Source organism: Monodelphis domestica, chromosome X (assembly GCF_027887165.1).
Source record: "Monodelphis domestica isolate mMonDom1 chromosome X, mMonDom1.pri, whole genome shotgun sequence".
NCBI lineage: Eukaryota > Metazoa > Chordata > Mammalia > Didelphimorphia > Didelphidae > Monodelphis > Monodelphis domestica.
In genome coordinates, this window is record NC_077235.1 from 62,200,993 (window position 1) to 62,224,560 (window position 23,568).

Genomic DNA, 23,568 nt, shown 5'->3' on the forward strand with positions numbered 1-23,568 from the left:
ACTAACTTGTGACTTTTCTTTTCTTTTTTTGCTTTAGGGAATTTCCCCTTGGGCAAATATGAATGTCACAGAGTTCCTCATTTTGGATATAGTACAAACTCCATCCTGGAAGGGTCTTCCAGGAGAAAAGCAGGAATATTTCCAGAGGCATTCTTCCATGGAAGACATTCTCTAGCCAAGGAACCAGAGAGAGAACCACTCCTCTGGGCAAACAAGATGAAAAAACAAGCCAAAAGGATCTAGGGTAGCAAGAGAAAGCTGAGTATTTTCTGCCATTTGAAAAAGCAGCAATTATCTTAATGGAAATACATTTAATTTTCAAAAAGGAAAAGAGGGAGAAAGACAAGAGCAGAGTCATTTATTTGAAGCTAGAGACCCCTTTCCACTCCCTTAAATCAAGTTTTTCTTGGGCTTTTAGGTGTCTACAGATTTCTATTAATTGGAGTATTCTTCTCTCTTGCCTGGGATTTCTTACCAGGACCACCTTACAACAGAGAGATAGCGGTGATTTAGGGAACCTTCCCCTCCCAAATAACTTCTTAATTCCTTTAAAATAATTCTCTTACAAGGCTAGAAATGGGTTACTTTTGTTGCTATCAATACCACCAATTACAGAATTGGCTCTTTTAAAGGGTAACTACCAGTTCCCTCATTCATACCATAAGATTTAATCAGATTGCTTTCAACAGAATTCACAGGGGACCAGGAGTAGGGAATGAATGAGAGTTTAGACTGAAAGGCATGGCAATTCTGATTTAGGTTTCAGGTGAAAAGAGGGGTAGTTTTTGGAGTCTGGGGCACAGTGCAGGGAAAGCTGGCCTGCTGGGTGAAGCTGTGGGTAGATCCAGACATCAAGGGACTAATATTTCATCTGGATGGGAACTTCTTTTACCTCCACCACTACAGAACATAACCTATAATTTGAAGCTTGAGTCACAAAGAGGTCATACAGCTAAATGTCAGAGTTAGAATTAGAACCCAAACCTTCCTAATTCCAAGGCCAGAAATCTATTCGTTCTGCTCCAATGCCTAGTATTGACACTACATTAAATTCAAGGAGTATTTATTTCATTATAAATGAAATGTGAATAATGAACTGATGACACCCCCCCCCCCAATTACAGGTCCTGGAGCAACTTATTGGGGCTCAGTTCTAAAGACCTTTGGAGAATGCACTAACAACTAAGGGTACCAGTTGAGAAGCATTTTATAAAGGAGCTACTATGTGCCAGGCACTCAGTTGGACGTTGAAGAGACAAAAGACTGAAGTAAAACAGTCCTTGGACTTGAGGAACTTAAATTATCCTTGGAGAGTGGGAAAGAGACATCAATAATCAATCAGAAATCATTTGTTGAATGCGTACTATGTGCTAGGCACAGTGCTACGCACTGAGAGTATAGAGTATAGATATAGTATGAGTATGAGAGTACAGAGATGGAAACAAAACAGGGCTTACAAAATGCCATGTGCACCAGACCAGGGAGGCTTCCGGTAGGGGATAAGCTAAGTCTTTAAGGTCATTCCGATCCTGGTACATTGCATTTTACCCTTGCCTAAAATCCCCAGACATTTTAATTCAGTCAACTAAGGGAGCAAAACCCACCAAGGTCCCTGAAGGGCTCAGGAAACAGAGCTTCGCACACCAGGACAGGGGGACAAGTGCCCAGGCTTAAAGAGGGCATCAGAGGAAAAGAAAAGGAAGGGAAATTTTAGTATTTGGAAGTTGCCATTGCTTCTCCTGTGACCGTGAAACAAAACAAAAAATCCCTGCTTCTCAAAAGAATAAGCCCCTATTGCCCAGGAAGCTTCTCTGATCGCTGTGGCTGGAAATGTTGGAGTGTTCAAAACTCATACCAGATCTTGTTTGTGCCTGTCTTTGGGCAGTGTTCTACCTTATACTACTTATCTGTATCATCTCAAGCCCTCTCACTAGCTTATAAAGCCCTGGGTGGCAAGTTATGAATCCCATTTGATTTTGCATCCTCTGCTGGTATTTATGGCATCTTCTATAGCATGAGCTAGATGGCCCAGTGCTCTGGGCCTGGAGTTAGGAAGCTACATCTTCTTGAGTTGAAATCCAGCCTCAGCCACTTACTAGCTAGCTGTATGACCTTAGGCATTATTTATTTTTCTTTCTTTTTTTTAAATTCTTACCTTCTATCTTTCCATCAATACTATTTATTGGTTCTAAGGCAGAAGAGAGGTAAGGGCTAGGCAATGGGGGGTGACTTGCCCAGGGTCACTTAGGAAGGGTCTGAGGCCAAATTTGAACCTAGAACCTCCTGTCTCTAGGCTTGGCTCTCAATCCACTGAGCTACCTAGCTGCCCCTGGCCATGGCACTTCACCCAATTGGCTTCTGTTGCCTCATCTGTCAGATGAACTGGTGAAGGAAATGGCAAACCACTCCAGTATCTCTGCTAAGAAAACCCCAATGGAGTCACAAAGAGTTGGACACAACTGAATAACAAGTTCAAAATGGATGCTCAATAAAAACCCAAGTAAACAGGAACCTCCAATAAGTTCAAGTTTCCCTTACAGTATTGGCAGCAAGGATCTTGGAGAAAATGAAATTACACTCAGTAAAGCGTTGATGTTACATGTGTTTTACTTGAATATTTAGGTTCAGAGATCCAGAGCTAGAAGGGCTCTGCTCATTTTACAGATGACGATGGTGAAACATTTGCTGTGACTGCATCCTGATTTTTTTTCTAGTTCTGGTTTTTATAGAAATTCAGTACAGATGCCCAAAGAGAATACTCTCCCCAAGTAACTATTGATGTTTGTTATATCACAAGTTCGGACCTCTATATAACTTTAGGTTGCTTTAAGTCTCATAATCTTAGAAACTCTGGAATGGCTGGGTCTGAATCCCATTGATTTTGCATCCTGAGCTGATGTTTATGGGTCTTCTAGACCATAAACAAGTCAGGGTAAGTAGTTGGCTCAATGGTTTGAGAACCAGGCCTGGAGATGGGAGGTCCTGGGTTCAAATTTGATCTCAGACACTTCCTAGCTGTGTGACCCTGGGCAAGTCACTTAAACGCAACTTCTTGGCCCTTATGACTCTTTTGCCTCTAAACCAATACTTAGTGTCAATTCTAAGATAAGGTAAGAGTTAAAAAAGCTATCTAGGCCTACCCTGACCTTTTACAAAGGTGGAATATGTTCTACAATAGAAATGGGCCCACTAAACCATCGTAAGAGTCCCCACAGGCCATGGATTAAAAAAAGGAAGGAAGAAAAGCAAATTAACAGCATCAAAGATGAAAAGGGGGACATCACCTCTGAGGAAGAGGAAATTAAGGCAATCATTAAAAATTACTTTGCCCAATTATATGGCAATAAATATACCAATTTAAGTGATATGGATGAATATATACAAAAATACAAACTGCCTAGACTAACAGAAGAGGAAATAGAATTCTTAAATAATCCCATATCAGAAAATGAAATCCAACAGGCCATCAAAGAACTCCCTAAGAAAAAATCCCCAGGGCCTGATGGATTCACCAGTGAATTCTATCAAACATTCAGAGAACAGTTAATCCCAATACTATACAAACTATTTGACATAATAAGCAAAGAGGGAGTTCTACCAAACTCCTTTTACGACACAAACATGGTACTGATTCCAAAACCAGGCAGGTCAAAAACAGAGAAAGAAAACTATAGACCAATCTCCCTAATGAATATAGATGCAAAAATCTTAAATAGGATACTAGCAAAAAGACTTCAGCAAGTTATCAGAAGGGTCATCCACCATGATCAAGTAGGATTTATACCAGGGATGCAGGGCTGGTTCAATATTAGGAAAACCATCCACTTAATTGACCACATCAACAAGCAAACCAACAAGAACCACATGATTATCTCAATAGATGCAGAAAAAGCCTTTGATAAAATACAACACCCATTCCTATTAAAAACACTAGAAAGCATAGGAATAGAAGGGTCATTCCTAAAAATAATAAACAGTATATATCTAAAACCATCAGCTAATATCATTTGCAATGAGGATAAACTAGATGCATTCCCAATAAGATCAGGAGTGAAACAAGGATGCCCATTATCACCTCTATTATTTGACATCGTACTAGAAACACTACCTGTAGCAATTAGAGAAGAAAAAGAAATTGAAGGCATCAAAATAGGCAAGGAGGAGACCAAGTTATCACTCTTTGCAGATAACATGATGGTCTACTTAAAGAATCCTAGAGATTCAACCAAAAAGCTAATTGAAATAATCAACAACTTTAGCAAAGTTGCAGGATACAAAATAAACCCACATAAGTCATCAGCATTTCTATATATCTCCAACACAGCTCAGCAGCAAAAACTAGAAAGAGAAATCCCATTCAAAATCACCTTAGACAAAATAAAATACCTAGGAATCTACCTCCCGAGAGAAACACAGGAACTATATGAACACAACTACAAAACACTCGCCACACAACTAAAACTAGACTTGAGCAATTGGAAAAACATTAACTGCTCATGGGTAGGATGAGCCAATATAATAAAAATGAACATCCTACCCAAACTTATTTATCTATTTAGTGCCATACCCATGGAACTCCCAAAAATTTTCTTTACTGACTTGGAAAAAACCATAACAAAGTTCATTTGGAATAACAAAAGATCAAGGATATCCAGGGAAATAATGAAAAAAAAAACACTAATGAGGGGGGCCTTGCAGTCCCAGACCTCAAACTATATTACAAAGCAGCAGTCATCAAAACAATTTGGTACTGGCTAAGAGACAGAAAGGAGGATCAGTGGAATAGACTGGGGGAAAGCGACCTCAGCCAGATAGTATATGATAAACCTAAAGATCCCAGGTCTTGGGACAAAAATCCACTATTCGATAAGAACTGCTGGGAAAATTGGAAGACAGTGTGGGAGAGATTAGGAATTGATCAACACCTCACACCGTACACCAAGATAAATTCAAAATGGGTGAAAGACTTAAACATAAAGAAGGAAACCATAAGTAAATTGGGTAAACACAGAATAGTATACATGTCAGACCTTTGGGAGGGGAAAGACTTTAAAACCAAGCAAGACATAGAAAGAGTCACAAAATGTAAAATAAATAATTTCGACTACATCAAATTAAAAGGCTTTTGTACAAACAAAACCAATGTAACTAAAATCAGAAGGAAAACAACAAATTGGGAAAAAATCTTCATAAAAACCTCTGACAAAGGTTTAATTACTCAAATTTATAAAGAGCTAAATCAATTGTACAAAAAATCAAGCCATTCCCCAATTGATAAATGGGCAAGGGACATGGATAGGCAGTTTTCAGATAAAGAAATCAAAACTATTAATAAGCACATGAAAAAGTGCTCTAAATCTCTTATAATCAGAGAGATGCAAATCAAAACAACTCTGAGGTATCACCTCACACCTGGCAGATTGGCTAACATGACAGTTATGGAAAGTAATGAATGCTGGAGGGGATGTGGCAAAGTAGGGACATTAATTCATTGCTGGTAGAGTTGTGAACTGATCCAACCATTCTGCAGGGCAATTTGGAACTATGCCCAAAGGGCGATAAAAAATGTCTACCCTTTGATCCAGCCATAGCACTGCTGGGTCTGTACCCCAAAGAGATAATGGACAAAAAGACTTGTACAAGAACATTCATAGCTGCGCTCTTTGTGGTGGCCAAAAATTGGAAAACGCAGGGATGCCCTTCAATTGGGGAATGGCTGAACAAATTGTGGTATATGTTGGTGATGGAATATTATTGTGCAAAAAGGAATAATAAAGTGGAGGAGTTCCATGGAGACTGGAACAACCTCCAGGAAGTGATGCAGAGCGAGAGGAGCAGAACCAGGAGAACATTGTACACAGAGACAAACACACTGTGGTATAATCGAACGTAATGGACTTCTCCATTAGTAGCGGGGTAATGTCCCGGAACAATCTGCAGGGATCAAGGAGAAAAAAAACACTATCCATAAGCAGAGGACCAACTGAGGGAGTAGAAACACCGAGGAAAAGCAACTGCCTGACTACAATGGCTGAGGGGACATGACAGAGGAAAGACTCTGAGCGAACACTCTGATGCAAATACTAACAACATGGCAATGGGTTCAAGTCAAGAACTCATATGATACCAGTGGAATCACACGTTGGCCACAGGGGGTGGGAGGGAGGAAAAGAAAATGATCTTTGTCTTTAATGAAAAATGCATGGAAATGATCAAATAAAATACTATAAAATTAAAAAAAAGAAAAAGAAAACCGCCTATTAAGATTCTTGATGTTTTATTGTATTTTTTTTTTAAACCCTTACCTTCAGTCTTGGAGTCAATACTGTGTATTGGCTCCAAGGCAGAAGAGTGGTAAGGGCTAGGCAATGGGGGTCAAGTGACTTGCCCAGAGTCACACAGCTGGGAAGTGTCTGAGGGCAGATTTGAACCTAGGACCTCCCATCTCTAGGCCTGACTCTCAATCCACTGAGCTACCCAGCTGCCCCCTTTATTGTATTTTTTAAGAATTTTGATCAATATTTCCCAATATTACATTTCAATCTGGTTTGGGCAGCTGGAGTGGTACAAACTGCAGTTGGCTCTATTCCAGCTCTATTCCAGTTTACTTGGTGATCTTGGCGGTGGTGTCAGAGGAGAGACAAGGGGTATACAGGAGAAATGGGACAAGCATAAAATCACCAGGCTTGGCAACAGATTGGATATCTGGCGGGTGGTGGTGGTACCCTTGTCCAGACACTCACTAGTATGTGACTCTACGCAAGGCATTTAGTGTCTGTTTGCCTCAGTTTCCTTTACTGTAAAATGAGGATAATGACAGCATCTCAAAAGTGTCATGAGGAACCCCCAAGATAATATTTGTAAAGTACTTAGTGTAGTGCTTGGCACATCAGGAGGTTGTAGAAAGGCTTGTTCCCTTCTTCCTTCTCACCTATTCCACCCTAGCATTGCAATCTGGAAAGAAATGAAGCCATGAAAAATTGAATGCCCTGTTGCTCTTGGGTCAGTAGGGCCATTGGATGATAAATCTAGAGCTTGAATGGACTGGAGAAATCTCAGGAGTCCTTTCCCTTCTTCTGTCTCCCTTTGAAAAGCCTCATCCCAGTCTGGGTGGGATGAGGCTTTTCAAAGCATAAAATACCATATGACGGATTACTAAGGAAACCAAAGAAATCCACAGTGTTCAAAAAATCAAGTTCAGGACCTCTGATCTAAGTCTAAGCTCCTCACTTTACAGATAAGGAAACTGAGTCCTAAAGAAGGGACCTGATTTACTCAGTGTCAACCTAGCAAGGATTTGAGCCCACATCCTAGGAATGAGAAATGCATGTGGTTCCTGCCACACCAGAGGGCCTCTCATTCTCATAGTCCTAGAGTGTCTCCCTGGGCCCATGAGGGCAGGGGCTATTTTACTGTGACTTTGGATCCTCACTCAGGGCCTTTGGCAATTTGTGGCACAGAGTCAGCATTGAAATACAGGTGGGGTGATGGGAGAGATCAGTACGAGCTTTTCTCTGGTGGCTTACTCCAATAGTACCCAATACTCCAATACTATTCCCCCTGCCCTTATGAATTTCTTGGAAAATGTTAACTCTGTAAGCAAGAAATGAGGTGCTGTCAAATCTACCCACATAACTCCCCTCCCCTCCTTCAGACCTTCCCAACCACACTGTTCTAACAGTCTACCAACTCAATGAAATCTTTTTTTTCCTTTGTGCTGAGGCTGCAGTACACAGTACAGTCCATAGAACACTGGGTTCAAATGTGGTCTCAAATACTAGCTGTGTGACCCTGGGTAAGTCACATATCCTCTCAGGCTCAGTTTCATCATATACGAACCCTGGCCCTATTCTACCTTTAGAAGCTTATTCTATATGACTCCAGTAAAACTACCCTCTTCCTTTTCCTCACTCTTGACACTCCATGTATTCCATACCAGGAAGTGACTCTTTCTTCACCTCTGCCTGGGAGAATCCCTTACTTCCTTCAAGATTCAGGTTGCCTTGAAATTCCTGGTGCCTTCTCTCCCTCAACTACTATGTTTGTTTGCTTTAAAATTTTATTTGGCATATACTTGGCTCTATGCTCACCTTCCAAGAGAACATGAGCTCTTTAAGGGCAGTGTTAATATTTGGGTGGTCAGTTGTTTCAGTGTGTCTGACTCTTGGGGACCCCATTTTTTTTTCAGAGGCACTGCCAAGGTTTGGGATTTCCTTTTCTAGCTCCTTTTACAGATGAGGAAACTAAAGCAAATGGGGTGAAGTGACTTGCCCAGGGTCATACAGCTAGGAAATGTCTGAAGCAAGAGATATCTATCCATCTATCTATCTATCTATCTATCTATCTATCTATCTATCTATCTATCTATCTATCTATCCATCTATCTATCTATCTATCTATCTATCTATCTATCTATCTATCTATCCATCTATCTATCTATTTCCAGTCTCAGACATATATATAGTCTAATATATATATTTATATATTTTAAAAAGGCTTGTGGTTTGCACAAATGTTCTTACTTAAAGAGAAAAATACAAACAGTTCCTGATTGGGGAGAATTCTTTAAAGCAGCCTTTTCCTGTGTTTTCTCAGTGATTTTGATGAGTGTGTGCCTGGATCAAGAAAAAAAAAAGGAAAATCTGGAAATCCTCAGAAAACCTATATCTCCAGATGAGAAACAGCCCATTTGAGGAGCCACCCTAAAATATTTCTCATACACTTTTTAGTCAATTAAGAGCAACTGACTCTAAGCCCTGCTACTGGATGCTTATTAGTTGTCACTTTGGGCCTCAATTTCCTCATTTGTCAAGTAGTAGGAGTGGAAAATCTCTGGGTTCCAGCTCTAGGGCTGGGGTCCTATTGTGGACAAGTGCTTTTGGACAAGTGATTTCACCTCTCCCTGGGCCTCAGTTTCTTCTGTTCTGAAGGGGGCTGTGCTGGATGATGTCGGAGGTCCCTGAGAGTTCTAGGGCCAGGGCTTTCTGGGTAACTGGCCACGCTGCCTCAACTCTCCCTGGGCCTTGGTTTCCCCGGAGGCCGTGAAGGGGCTGAGCGGATGCCTGAGGTCCCGCCCAATTCTAAGTCTCCGGTCGTCCACAGGGGCTCGGAGAGGGCTTGGGCCCAAGTCCCCGGATGATGCCAATGGGCTCCGTGTGAGCGGCGGGGAGCCCCCGCCTCCGCCCCCTCCCCTCCCACCCTCCCCGGCTGGGGCCCAGCGCCTTGCTCCCCGGGGCTCGCTTACTTGCGGTGGGCGGCCAGCTGCAGGACGCTGTAGGGGCAGAGACGCAGGCACGCCACGCCGTTGCCCTTCCACAGGGCCCGGAGCCCCTCAGCTCTCCAGGCGGCCCGGCAGGCAGCCCACGGGCCCCTCGGGGGGCCCACCTGGGCCAGGACGGTGGCGAGCTCCAGCGGCGCGGTGAGGCTCAGGCTGAGCGCCCCGGCCAAGCCGGCGCACACCAGCCGCTGGCCGCCGGTCAGCCGCCCGTCTCGTCGCCAGGTAGCCATAACGGCGAGCGCCGCCAAGGAGCCCGGGCTAGGGTAGCCTCCGGGACGCCCCCCACCCCCCACCCCCAGGCCCTAGGAGGGAAGGAGGGAGGGACGAACGAAGGGACTGAGGGAGGGCGGTGGTGAAGGCCCGGCTTGGGGCGGGGCTGGGGTTGGGGCCGGGGACCGGGGGCGCGGCCATCCTGCCCGGGAGGGAGCTACTGGAGCTCTTCCTTCTCGGGGCCCCCCACCCCATCCCGTACCGGGTCCTCCGCGTTCGGACCGCGCCGAACCGGCGAAAAGGCCAACCACATCGGAAGCCCTCTTCCTCCTCTTCAGTCCAAAGTAGCTTTGCTTTAGAACCCCATAAATTCCCTTGAATTTGCTCTGGCCCCAACCACCCACGAACACCCCAACAGGGCCCCCACCCCACCAAAGCGGAAGCCTCCGTCTCCAATAAGGGCAATTCTTAAATATTTCTGTAGAGCGAATTGGGAAGTTCGGGGCCCAAACTGCACCCCACCCATGAAGCCCCTTCGGAATTTCGCGTTTTCTTTACTGGCTTGGGGGTGGGGTGGAGTGGGGTGGGTGGGATTTACAAGCTTTTTCTCTTTCTTTCCCTTATCTCTGCCACCACCCCCCATCGCTTCCCGGTCTCTTCCGGATCCTTCCTTTCTAACTGAAACAGCCCAGCAAAGCCACCCAACAGGCTGCTGGGAAAACTAGGCTCATGGCACCAGGGACCAGCAATCTTTCGAAATTAAATTTTAAAAATTGTGACCCTACCAGGCATTTTTACCAAGCACAAGCCCAGAACAAAGCAAGGGCTCCCACGAGACACCAGGAACTGGTCATCTAGAATTTGTTTTCTAAAAGGAGATGAAGTTTTATGGCAACAGTTTCTCCTGATTTCCCTGGGCAGAATTGCCAGCAGCAGATTGCTTGGCTTCTCACTGGATGGCAGGACCTGGAAGGAGGAGGGAAGGAGAGAGGGAGAGAATCTGGACTTCAATTTTTTTGGTTAAATGTTAAAAATAAATAATCGATGAAAAGATAATTTAAAAATGAAAACCAACAAAAAGTCGATGAGGTTTGAGGATGTAATAATTGCCATGTCTGTTTTGTCCTCAGAGCTTCTTTTTGCCTAGAATCCTAGATCTACAGCCGGAAAGAGTCTCAGTGCAATCTCCTCATTTTACAGAGAAGGAAACTGAGGTCCAGGGAGGAGAAGTTTCTTGCCCAAAGTCACACATGTGATCACTGGAAGAGACCTCCAAGGGTATCTATCTGGTTGAACCCCCCTCCCCCTCCCCTCTACACCTTACACATGAGGAAGTTGAGGTCCAGGGCTGTGAAGAGACCCATCTGAAGTTACATGAGTATGTAACTGCCAAAGGTAGCTAATCAATTTCTGGATCTATTTAATTTGGTAGTTTAATTCAATTATTTTAATTTCTTAAGCCACTATTATGTGTTAAGCACTCAACAAGTCAGTCATCAGGCATTTATTAAGCCTTTACTATGGTACCAGGCACCCTGCTAAACACTGAGGATAAAAAAATGTAATTTCTGCCCTCAAGGAGTTCACATTTGAGTGGGGGAGACATGTCAATGAATTAGTTGCATTTAAGATGCTTCTACAAAGTAGAAGGAGGGTAATCAGAAAGGGAAATTCATTAGCAACTGGAGGGGGGACCCAGGAAAGACCCCTTGCTGGGCTTTGAGCTGAATAAAAGAAGCCAGGGAAATTCAAGAGGGCCAGTAGGCGGGAGAGCATTCCAGACTTGGGGGACGGCCTGCACAAATACATGGAAAAGAGAGGACTCTGGCCATCCAGGAACTGGCCGTCCAGGCCCGTAGAAGGTGTGAAAGGGGTGTAAGAAGACTTCTAAGACAAACCAGGTTATTTGGAAGGTAGGATTCAAACACAAGACTATTGCCTTCCTAAGCAGTGTTCCTTCCATTGCAGCATGCAGTTTTATTTTGATTTGATTCAGTGGCTCCTAGGGAAAAAGGAGCAAAGGTATGCCAAAGGTATTGGCAAAGACTCTTGGGTAGGCCTAGGGCAGGATTGCCAAAGAACCTAGAGGCCAGTGAGTGCCTATGGGGGCTCCGGGATGGGCCTTTATAGATCCATTTCAATATTCTTGCTCTAGATGTGGGTGTGGGTGTGGGTGTGGGTGGATGGGGTACCTCTAGGCACCTTGATGGAGCCCAGTCAATGGTTTTAAAAGGAAGCTTTTTGCTAAGGAGAATTGAAAGGGAGAAATAGTTCATTCATTGGCTTGGAAGACCCAGGCTCCCTAGGATGTTGGGGAGAGACTCCTGTGTGTTTGGGAGACAGACTGAAAATGGGTTAGCATTGGGAGTCAAGAAACCTGGAAGCAGCCACTAACTGGCCTTGGGGTCCAGAGTAACTCAAGGACTCTCCTCCTGGCTTTGCACCTTGCCTTCCTCAGGCTAAAATAAGGCCAACTGGTCTCTAACTCCTTCCTGCACCCAGAGAATTCAATTTGCTCCCCCTGCTACTAGAAGTAAGTAGGTTAAAGGTTCTGCCCAGGATTTCCAGCGAACCCTCTTAGATTGACTTAGGGAGCCCAGGGGCCCACTGCCTGGCTGCTCCTTTGTTGGGTGATGTTTTCTTAACAAATGGAGATTAAGAGCAGGGGCCCTGGGAAGGGAGAGGGCTTAATTATTGAAAAGAGTTGACAAGGCTCTTGAGTTTGAAGGTGTCTGTCTGCTAATAATTAGAGGGCCATATGGAACAAGGTTATTTCTGTTAGGAGTTTCTGGGAACTTTGGGGGATATGGCCACAAGCAGAGGAGACACCTTGTTGCCTTCTCTGTATATTAGCCTCCTCATTGAGTAGTGTTTGATAAATTGTAGCCAGTGAGTGAATGAATGAATGAATGACTAAATGAATTACAAGCATTTCAGTGTTGATTGTAGGCTAGGCCCCAAACTAAAGTGCTGTGCCAGGATAGACAAATAAACCAGCCAGCCACTTGCTGGTCCTTTCATTCGAACACAAGACCACATAAACTGGGGAAATAGAATTGGAAAGGGGTGGGATGGGATAGTTTGGAAACAATGGCCCAGGAAGATCATAGTAGCCTGGGTCTAGGCAAAATAAGTTGATTAATAAATTGTTTGGTCATTTTTCAGCCATGTCTGACTCTTCATGACCCCCTCCCCCCCACCCCGTCTCCCCATTGGGGTTTTCTTGGTGGAGATACTGGAAATGGTTTGTTGAACACCATTTCCCTCTCCAGCTCATTTTACAGATGAGAAAACTGAGGCAAATGCAGTTAAGTGAAATGGTCAGGGCTGGATTTGAACTTGTGTCTTCCTGACTTCAGGCCTGAGCACCACCTAACTGCCCTTCTAATACCCTATTAAGGATACCTCCATGTCCCTATAGGTCATTCTTATCAAATTTTTTAAATGCCATATGGATGGCTCATTCAATTAGTTGCCTTTCTTGGGATAATCATTTCATCAGGTATTCATTAAGTAGTCTTAAGTCCTGTACCAAGTACTGGGGATCCAAAGACAAAAGTCCAAATGATACCTGTCCTTAAGGAGTTAATGAAGAAGATAGCTCATACGTACAGAGCACACAGAGAAAGTTGCTATGGTAGCCTTGGAGGGAGAGTCACCAGGTAATAATAAAATTGGAGATTTTTGTTTCACACCTTTGATATTTTCTGCTCTGTCCTCACTATCTTGAGAATTACTTCCTCAGGGTCCTCAAAATTGGTGTTGCTTCCAGCATGGATCTCCTCTGTGTCCGCTTGGGCTAATCCCGCTGCTATTCCATCTTAGTTTGGCTCAGTGCCTACAATGACCAACTGACATTTCTCATCCTTCACACGGCATATCCAGGACCCTGAGGCTTTGCTGCTCTTGGGGAAAAAGTTTGTTGTGAAGGCCTTTATAATTCCATTCCCGTGTTCATCTCTCCTCCTTTCAGTTTTATCTTTAAATACTCCCAAGATGAGGGTAGCTGAGAGGTGCAATGGATAGTGTTGGACCTGGAGTCAAGAATCCCTAGTTCAAATCTGGCCCAAGACGCTGAATACCTTTGTGAATTTGGGTAAGTCACTTAACCATGCTTGCCTCAATTTCCTTGTCTGTAGAAGATGAGGAGATCTAGAGAAGGACATGACAAACGAGTCCAGTATCATTGCCAAGAAAACCCCAAATGGGATGGGGAAGAGCCTTACACTGCTGAAAGACAACTGGACAACAACCAAGTTTACTCCTGGGGTTGAGGATTTTAAAGGTGTTTGCAAACTACTTTTGTGCCTACGGTAACAGTGTTTTCTAGGCCACACTGTCTATACTAACTATGTACTATATTTCTAAGTATACAGAATTCCAGTTAGGTATATACAGTGCTCTATCTAGACATCATCAAAGTGAATGAGCTTGAATTTTGTTGAATAATGAAGATGTTGCTTTACTCCGGGGCCTTCCAATCTTCTGTGATATGTATACTTCCGAAATATATACCAGAGGGGGCAGCTGGGTGACTCAGTGGATTGAGAGCCAGGCCTGGAGACAGGAGGTCCTGGGTTCAAATGTGGCCTCAGACACTTCCCGGCTGGGTGACCCTGGGCAAGTCACTTAACCCCCATTGCCTAGCCCTTACTGCTCTTCTGCCTTGAAATCAATGCTCAGGGCTGACTCTAAGACATAAGGGAAGAGTTTTTTAAAAATGTATACTAGAGGGTTGGCTAGTTTGATTCATTCTGTTACTGTTGATCAAATTATGGGTATCTTCAAGCCATTTAATTTGGAAGGCTTCTAGAAGTAACCAAATAGCATTTTGGAAATAAGGATCATCACCAAAATTCTGAGAAGTGTTGTTACTGTTCGTATGTTAGCTGGCTATGTTTTCCCTGTATCTTTGGTACAATAAAACCATCCTAAATTGGGGCTGGAGCTTATGGAGAAGGACAGGAACAAGGTGCTCAGGCCCATCTATGAGAGGTCTTGGCAAGTCTGACTTCTTGTTTGTGAAGTCTTGGATCAGACCAGGTTGCAAAATGGGGTTCTTGGCTGCCTTTTTAAAACCCTCACCTTCTGTCTTAGGGTCAGTACTGTGCGTTGGTTCCAAGGCAGAAGAATGGTAAGAGCTAGCCAATGGGTTGGCTACCCTTTTGATTAGTTGTACTGTCAAGGTTTGGCAGTTTTGCTGAATCTTCATCTCCAAAATGAAGGGGTAGGCCTAGCTGGCCTTTGAGATCCTTACCAACTCTAGAATTAGGAGCCTATGTGTGACCTTGGGCAAATCACTTTCCCTCCCTGGGTCTCAGTTTCTCTTCTGTAAAATGAGGGTCTCCTAGGCCCCTTGGCCTACGCTAAAATCACTGAGCTCTTTTGCTCCAGCCATATTTGGGGATTGTTATTTTTTTTAATTTTTTGTCCTTTAGAATTGGGGGGATGTTTTAGGGGAGCAATTCCTTGAGATATTTTCTTGGCAAAGCTGAAATTAATTATGGCTCCATTTCCATCATAGGAACACAAGAATGCCATTACTGTTGTCAGAGCCAGCAGACTTCTTTAATCTACTTGAAATGTGGGGCCTCAGCTGTGGACCAGTGGACTCTTAAGCAACAGCAGTCAAGCCTCCAGAAGTCTTAAGCAGTATGATGCATTTGAACTCAATCCTGCAGGTATTTGTGATTTCAATTGTGTGCCTATTCCCTTCTCTCCTGAAGACTGAAACCCACTCCCTGCCTCCTCAGCCTGGGACGTGGCCTTCTGCAAGTCTGCCATAAAGGATCTCCCCAAAGCAGTTCAGGCTTCCTTCTTGTAACAGTTCAATGAAAAAAATAGTGACACTGATGTGAATCCCAGTGCAAGATTTGTTTACCAGCTCTTCCTTTGTTTTAAAATTTATTTACTTTAACAAGAATCCTTAGCTTCTGTCTTAGAATCCTTACTAAGTATCAGTTCTAAGGCAGAAGAGCAGTAAGGGCTAGACAGTTGGGGTTAAGTGACTTGCTCAGGGTCACACAATTAGGAAGGGTCTGAGGCCAGATGTGAACTTCCTGTCACCAGGCCTGGTCCTCTATCCCCTGAGCCATGAAGCTGCTCCTCAACTCTTCCTTTCATTGTCTGACTGGCCCACCTCCTTTTCTGATGGTTGACCGCCTTGGTGGAACCTTGTACATTCCTTTCTGTGTACAGATCATTATTGTTAACAAAAGCTGGTCCCCAAATTATAAGGATGTTGCATCTACTTATTATACTCACCATACATGCGTCTCTCTGCTCTTTGGGTTAGCTGTATTTTTTTTTTCAAAAAACTACCTGATGGCAGTATCCCCCGAGGTTCTGTCCTGGACCCCTTTCTTTTTTCACTCTCTACTGTCTTTTTTGGTGATTCCATTAGCTCCTAGGAGGTCCGTGATTGTCTCTATTCAGATGATTCCCAGATGATATTGAAATCAATATAGATATCCAGTCCTGATCTCTCAACTGAGCTCCAGCCACATATCTCCAACTGCCTCTTGGACATTTCAAATTATCCATCCTGCCAGTCATTTTTCAGTGTTGTCTGACCCTTCGTGACCTCATTGGGAGTTTTCTTGGCAAAGAAATTGTTTGACATCCCCTTCTCCAGCCCATTTGACAGATGAGGAAACTGAGGCAAACAGGGTTAAGTGACTTGTGCAGAATCACTCAGCAAGTATCTGAGATTGGATTTGAACTTGGGTATTCCTGACTCTGGGCCCAGTGCTTTATTTGCAGTGCTACCTTGCTTTCCTGTTCTGTAGACATTTCAAAATCATGTCTAAAAGAGAACTAAGTATCTTCTCCCTAAAACCTCCTTCCCTTGCAAAGTTGCCAAGGCTTAGTAGAATCCTCAGCTCCTCACTCTCTGCATTCACCTAGAACTCCCTCTTTTTTCCTTCTTGTCTCACATTACCCATATGCCTTCTACCACTCTCCCTTCCTCCCTATCTTAAATAAAGAGGTAGCCCCTGTCCTTGCCAAGGCTGCTGTGTGCACCCCTCTACACACATGAGGAATCCTATTCCATCCCATTGTCTCCAACTGATTGCCCCCTCTTCTATCATCCTAACTCTCTCACTTGCTTTGATCTCTTCTTTCCCTACTGCCTACAAACACACCCGTGTTTTGCTTAGCCTCAAAAACCTCTCACTTCATCCATCCATCCATCCATCCATCCATCCATCCATCCATCCATCCATCCCCAGGAACTATCATCCTATATGTTTCCTGCCTTTCACGACCAGACACCTTGAGAAGGTCATCATCTACTTCCTGTCCTCTTAGCTAACTCTGGCCAGGCTTGTGTGCAGCCTTATTATTCACTTCTCAAACTGCTCTCTCCAAAGTTACCAACAGTCTCTTAGTTGCCAAATCCAGTGGCCTTTTCTTAGTCCTCCCTCATCCTTCTTGACTTCCAACACTGCTGCCCACTCTCTTCTCTCTCCATTTTCCAGACTCTATTCTCCCTGCTTTCTTGCCGCCTATCTGACCCCTCCTTCTCAGTCTTCTTTGCTGGATCTTTGTCTAGGTCATGGCTGCCAGTAAGGGGTGTTGTACAGGACTCTGACTGTGGGGCCTTCTTTTTTTTTCTTCTTATACTGTTTTTCTTGGTAATCTTATCGGCTCCCATGGCTTCAATGATCATCTCTGCTGATGATTCTACCATCTATTTGTCTGACCGTAAAGTCTCTGCTGCCCTCAAACTGAATATCTTGTAGATGTCTTAAACTCAACATGTCTAAAACTAAACTCATTATCATTTCCCCCAAACCCTTCCAGCTTCCTCATTTCCCTGTTACCGTTGAGCGTAACATTATCCTCCTAGTCACCCAGGCTCCCAACCTAGGCGTCATCCTTGACCACATCCCCAAATTCAACTGGTTGCCAAGGCCTATTGATTTCACCTTCATATTTGTTGATTGACTGACTGACATATCCAGTCCATTGCCAAATCTTTCAGTTTCTCCCATCACAACGTCTCTCAACTATGTTTCCTCCTTGCCACTGAGATAATTCTCATCCTGTGCAGGCCCCCATCAATCACCTCATGCCTAGGCTATTGCAATAGCCCTTGGGTGGGTCTGTCTGCCTCAAATTTCTTCTCACTCCATTCCTTCCTCCTTTCAACTGCCAAGGTGATTGTAATAATATATGGGCTTGCGTGCAGCTGGGTAGCTCAGTGGATTGAGAGGCAGGCCTAGAGATAGGAGGTCCTGATTTCAATCTGGCCTCAGATACTTCTCCTAGCTGGGTGACCCTGGACAAGTCCCTTAACCCCCATTTCCCAGCCCTTACTGCTCTTCTACCTTGGAACCAATATATAGTATTGATTCCAAGACAGAAGGTAAGAGTTTTAGGAAAAATAGTAAAAAATAAAATGCAAGTGTAACCATGTCACTCCCTTGAGCTCCAGGAGCTCCAGTAGCTTCCTATTACCTTCAGGATCAAATATAAAAGTCCTTTAATTGGCTTGACCCCATGCCTTTTCTCTAGCTGTCCCCGATGCGTGGAATGTTCTGCTCCTTACCTCCACCTGTTAAGTTTCCCTGGTTGCTGTAAAGATGCGGTGCAAAGCCCACCTTCACAGGAGGCTTTTCTTGGTCCCCTGCCCTCTATGTACCAATTACTTTGCATCTAATCTAAATATATCTTATGGGCACATAATTATTTACTTATCATCTTCCCTATCAGAAGGCAAGCTCCCTGTGTTATGTGAGGGAGAGGGTTGGCCTTTATTATAGCCCCAGAAGCTATCACAGTGACACACAGTAACAATTGGATAAGTGCTTGTTGACTAATTCATGCGTTTTTATGATTTGTCCTCAGGGGAGCACTGGCATTGCTGAGAGAGAAGTATAAATAGACTTAGAGCCCCCAATCTATTCATCCCTAAGTAGAAAAGTGGCCCAAAGATATAATAATGACTAACATTTACATGGGGGTTTTAGTTTGGCAAAACGTGTCTATATTCTACATATAATTTCACTTAATCCTCATATTAACTCTGGGAAGGGAGCTGCTGCTCCTATTATTTCCAGAAGAAAAAAGTGAGGCAGGCAGAAATTAAGTGACTGACTTGCTTGAGGTCTTACAGCTAGGGAGTAGCCAGGTGGGACCCCAAAGTTCTTCTTGACTCCAGATCCAGCCCTCTGTCCACTGTGCCACCTAGTGGCCTGAGAACAAAAATTCTCAAAAGAATTGTCAAACTATTAACAGCCATGGGAAAGAATGCTCCAAATCACTGCTGAAGGGAAAAGCAAATGAAAACAACCCTGGGGCCTCACCTCTCATTCACCAAATTGGCAAAGATGGCAAAAGCCAGACAGTTACTATTGGAGAGGTTTGGGAAAGACAGGCACACTAATGCATTATTGGTGGAGCTATGAATTAGTATGATCATTCTGGAAAGCAATGTGAAATTATACAGAGAAAGTGACGAAAATATCCGTGTTCTTTGACTCTGAGATTCCTCTGTGAGGCATATACCCTAAAGAAGTCATTGATGACATAGAAAAAGCTCTACAAAAGCCGGAATATTTATAGCAACGTTTTTTTTTTTGTGGTAATTGAAAGGGAAGTAAGTAGATGCCCATTGTTTGGGCAATGGCTAAACAAATTGTGGCACATGAATGCAATGGAATATTACTGTGCTATAGGAAGTAGTGAATGTGATGAATGCAGAGAAGCATGGAAAGATTTATGTGAACTAATGAAGAGGGAATTAAATAGAGCCAGGAAAGCAATATATATATATATGTATATATATATATATATACATATGTATAATTTATCTATTTAATCATTCATTCATTCGTTTGTTTGCTTATTTGTTTGTTTATTTATTTGTTATGACAACGTAAATGGAAGGAAGGAGAAGAAAACAATCTAACCTGTTTGCTCTGAAGTTATTATGACCAAACTTGGCCCCAAAGAAGTGACATGAAAACACTCCTCCTACATACACTAAGATGGGGAAACTTAAGTATGAGATAATTTCTTCTGATGTCAAACTTTTTCAATATGTTGGTTAATTTTATGAAACATTTTCTTTATTACAAAAAGCTAAGAAGTTTTAAAAATTTTAAATAAAATTATACTGTATCTTAAAATATAGAAATAATTCTTAGCTCCCCTAAGCTGTATAAAACCAGTCAGCAGACTGCTGGCAGTAGTTTGCCAAAGCCATTTATAAAGAATAGCTTTCTCAGGGAGATAAGAAGAAAAATACAGTAAGGAATACAGGTGATACAAAAAAAGATATCAAAAAAATTCACTTAAAAATAATAGTCTCAGAAAAGATAATGAAAGCTGTCTCTCCTCATCAGAGAGATAAGGAATGAGGACAGAATACATAATCAGAACTAGTCACTTATATCAGTTGTTTTTACTCTTTTTCTTTGTTATAATTTAAAAAAATTATTCTGAACTTGAACACCAAAAAAAAAAATCTCCCATACATATGGAAGAACTCAAAAACAGGATTCTATATGAAATCATGAATTTCCATTTCACATTACTTTATTTGGGGGGGCTTATTTTTTATTTGTGTTTTTGTTTCATTACAGTTCCTAGATGTTTCCCTCTTCCCTCTCTCCCTGCCCCGCACTGGAGAGGGTATCATTTATATAGATATAGATATAGATATAGATCTATATATAGATCTATATCTATATCTATATAGATATGGAGATATCTATATAGATATATCTATATCTATATCTCTCTATATATTTAAAAGCAGGTCATGTAAACTTCTGTTTATCAGTTCTTTCTCTGGAGGTGGACATTCATAGTTATTCTTCAAACAATGTTGGTGTTTCTGTATTCAACATGATCTTTGTTCTGTTTGTTTCATTCTTCATAAAATCATGCAGGTTGTTCTATATTTTAAAAATTAACCTGTTCATCATTTCTTAGCTCACGGTAGTCATCTATCACAATCATATATGACAACTTGTTCAGCCATTCTCCAGTTGATGGGCAGCTCTTCAATGTTCAGTTCTCTGCTACCACAAAGAGAACTGCTATAAATATTCTAGAACATAGAGATTCTCTTCCCTTTCCCTTGATCACTTGAGAAAACAAACCTAATAGTGCAATTGCTGGATCAAAGGTATACACGATTTTATAACTCTTTGGGCATAATTCCAGCTTGTTTTCCATCATGGTTGATTCAATTCACAGTTCCACCAACAGTGTACTAATGTCCCCATTTTTCCACATCCCATCCAACATTTGTCATTTTCCCCTTTTATCATTTTAGCCCATCTAACAGGTGTGAGAAGATATCTCAGAGTTGTTTTAATTCTCATTTCTCTAATCATTAATGATTTAGAGCATTTTTTCATATGACTGTCTATAGACTTGATTTATTTATCCAGAAACTTCCAATTCATATCTATTGACCATTTATCATCTAGGGAAATTTCACACCACTTTCAAAAGAAAGTGTATAATAAATTCTGCCCATTACTTTCAAAGTTGTCCTGCTTGTTTCTACTTCTCTCTGAGCTTCTGTTTCCTTATATGTATTTAAAAAGGCGATACAGTGACCTTTTTCTGGGCATCATTGTTGCCAGTTAGTCTTTTGCTATCCGCATTAAAATCAGAGAAAAAGAGAAGAATCTTGTAATAAATATAGTCAAGAAAAATAAATCCACACAGTAATCATATCTGAAATGTCTATTTTTTTCTGCATCTTATGTCTATCACAGCCTGCTTCCTCACTGGCCCTCTGGAAGCATAGCTGCCCATTGTCTGGGTCAGAATTCTCAAGTCTTTCAGTTATTTTGTCTTAACATTGCTGAACTTGAATAAATTGTTTCCCTGTTTCTTTTCACTGTCTTATTTATCAGTTCATACAACCCAGGATTTTCTGAAGTTCTCTTCTCTTTCATCAATTTTTCTATGACACAATAATATTCCATCATGTTCATATGCCACAATTTTTTCAGCCATTCCCCAGTTGTCCTAGAGGTCACTCAAGGCACCATCTCACCTTAGATTCTAGTTCTTTTCTCTCCTCTCCACCATTTAATCTCTCTGTCAGAATAGGAAAGTTTGTTTTGTTTGTGACTGTCCCTCTTCTATAAGAGAGAGGGTAGTAATGGTGGTGGTGATGGTGATGGGATATAGTTACAAATGACAGTGATGTCAAAATAAAGTAAAACTGGTGTGACTAAGTGGCTCAGTGGATAGAGAGCCAGGCTTAGAGACAGGAGGTCGTGGCCTCAAATCTGACCTCAGATATTTCCCATCTGTGTGACCCTGGACAAGTTGCTTAACCCCCATTGCCTAATCCCTTATTGCTCTTCTGCCTTTGAACCAGTACTGAGCTGGAAGATAAGGGTTTAATAAAAATAAAATAAAACTTTTTTAAAAGATCAGTTTTATGTCAGGAAATTGTTGAAAATGTAGTACATTTTCCCAAATGCCATCTTGTTGGCTCATTTCTTCCCAGCAAATTATCAAGTTTTCTACCTCTGAAACAAAGCAAAACTATTGCCAAAATAACACGTTTATCCTTTATCTTCCCTGTATCACCTTAGCCCTCTTCTTCACCCAGGGAGGGCACAACAAGGGAGAAGTTTTCCCTGAGAAATAGCAATTAGTGCAAAGAGTACAGGAACAATCTCCTATCATTTCATACCCGCTGTAGCTTCACTAGTTTCTAGCTTTTGGTTAGTCAATAAAGAATAACAGGGGTGCGAAAGGGGAGAGGACTTGGGGAAAAGCTAATTGAGGGTCAGCCTAATGTATACTGTCTCCATCAAGAGGTTTTATGATCTGCAGAGAAAGAGCCTGGGAAACTTAATGAATGAGAGGCCAAATGGGTGAGCAGCTACATGATAGGAGAGAAGAGGTGAGATCTTGTTGCTAAGGCTTTAGGAGATGCCTTGGTTTCTTTCTGTAGCCTTTGAGATTTTAAACTACTCACTTGCTATGCTATAAACAGACTGAGGGCAGGGCCCTCCTGCCCACCCCTTGTGAGACAGGATCTCCCATTAGAATAGAGGTTTTTAACCCCGGGAATAGATTTCTGGGAGTTTTGGAACTTTTAATATTTTGCTAGCTGTAGTCCAATATACACGGTATCTGATTTTCTTCATAACCCTAGGTATTTTATGCATTTAAAAACATGATTCGGAGACAAATTCCATCTGTAGACTTCTCCAGATTGCTAGAGGGGTACATGACAAAAACAAGGTTAGGAACTCTTGGGGTCATGAATTCCTAGTTTGGGCATTATTCCATGTTCTCTAGTTAAGTTCTGAATTTTCAGAAAGCATAGTATTCTTTTAAATTTGTGTTTTTTTTAACTTAATAACTTGACAAACATGAGCAAAAATGAACTTTTATTTATTTTTTTTAAATTTTACTTAATTGATTAATTTAGAATATTTTTCCATGGTTACAAGATTCTTGTTCTTTCTCTCTCCTATCCCCACCTCCCTCCCATAGCTGACGCACAATTCCTCTGGGTTTTATGTGTATCATTGATGAAGAACTATTTCCATATTATTGATATTTGCACTAGTGTGATCATTTAGAGTCGATATCCCCAATCATTTCCCCATCAACCCATGTGATCAGGAGTTGTTTTTATTTTGTGTTTCTGTTCCCACAATTCTTCCTCTGAATGTGGATGGTGTTCTTTCTCATAAGTCCTTCAGAATTGTCCTGGATCATTGCATTGTTGCTAGTAGAGAAGTTTATTACATTTGATTGTACCACATCGTATCAGTCTCTGTATATAATGTTCTCCAGGTTCTGCTCCTCTCACTCTGTATCAATTCTTGGAGGTCATTCCAGTCCCCATGGAATTCCTCCACTTTATTATTCCTTTTAGCACAATATTATTCCATCACCAACAGATACCACAATTTGTTCAGCCATTCCCCAATTGAAGGACATCCCTTCGTTTTCCAATTTTTGGCCACCACAAAGAGCGCAGCTATGAATATTTTTGTACAAGTCTTTGTCCTTATTATCTCTTTAGGATACAAACCTAGCAGTGCTATGGCTGGATCAAAGGGCAGGCAGTCTTTTTTCTC

The 23,568-nt window shown here is 42.2% G+C and overlaps 2 protein-coding genes across 3 annotated transcripts in view; one reads left to right on the top strand and one right to left on the bottom strand.

Moving 5' to 3' along the window:
• SLC25A43 (solute carrier family 25 member 43) overlaps nt 1-9,650 on the bottom strand; it is a 44,642-nt gene extending 34,992 nt beyond the window's left edge. The window contains exon 1 of one of the 2 annotated variants that reach the window (XM_001362791.4): nt 9,245-9,650. In XM_001362791.4, the coding sequence (XP_001362828.1) occupies nt 9,245-9,507 (263 nt within the window). In that variant the 5' untranslated portion in view covers nt 9,508-9,650. The remainder of the gene's footprint in view (nt 1-9,244) is intronic. The other variant, XM_056809871.1, reaches the window with a different exon arrangement.
• The window catches only part of LOC100019455 (A-kinase anchor protein 17B-like), a 98,848-nt gene continuing 84,641 nt past the window's right edge, over nt 9,362-23,568 (top strand). Inside the window, exons 1-3 of the mRNA XM_056809868.1 lie at nt 9,362-9,499; nt 10,618-10,765; nt 15,012-15,168. The gene's annotated coding sequence lies outside the window, so the exon portion shown is untranslated. The remainder of the gene's footprint in view (nt 9,500-10,617; nt 10,766-15,011; nt 15,169-23,568) is intronic.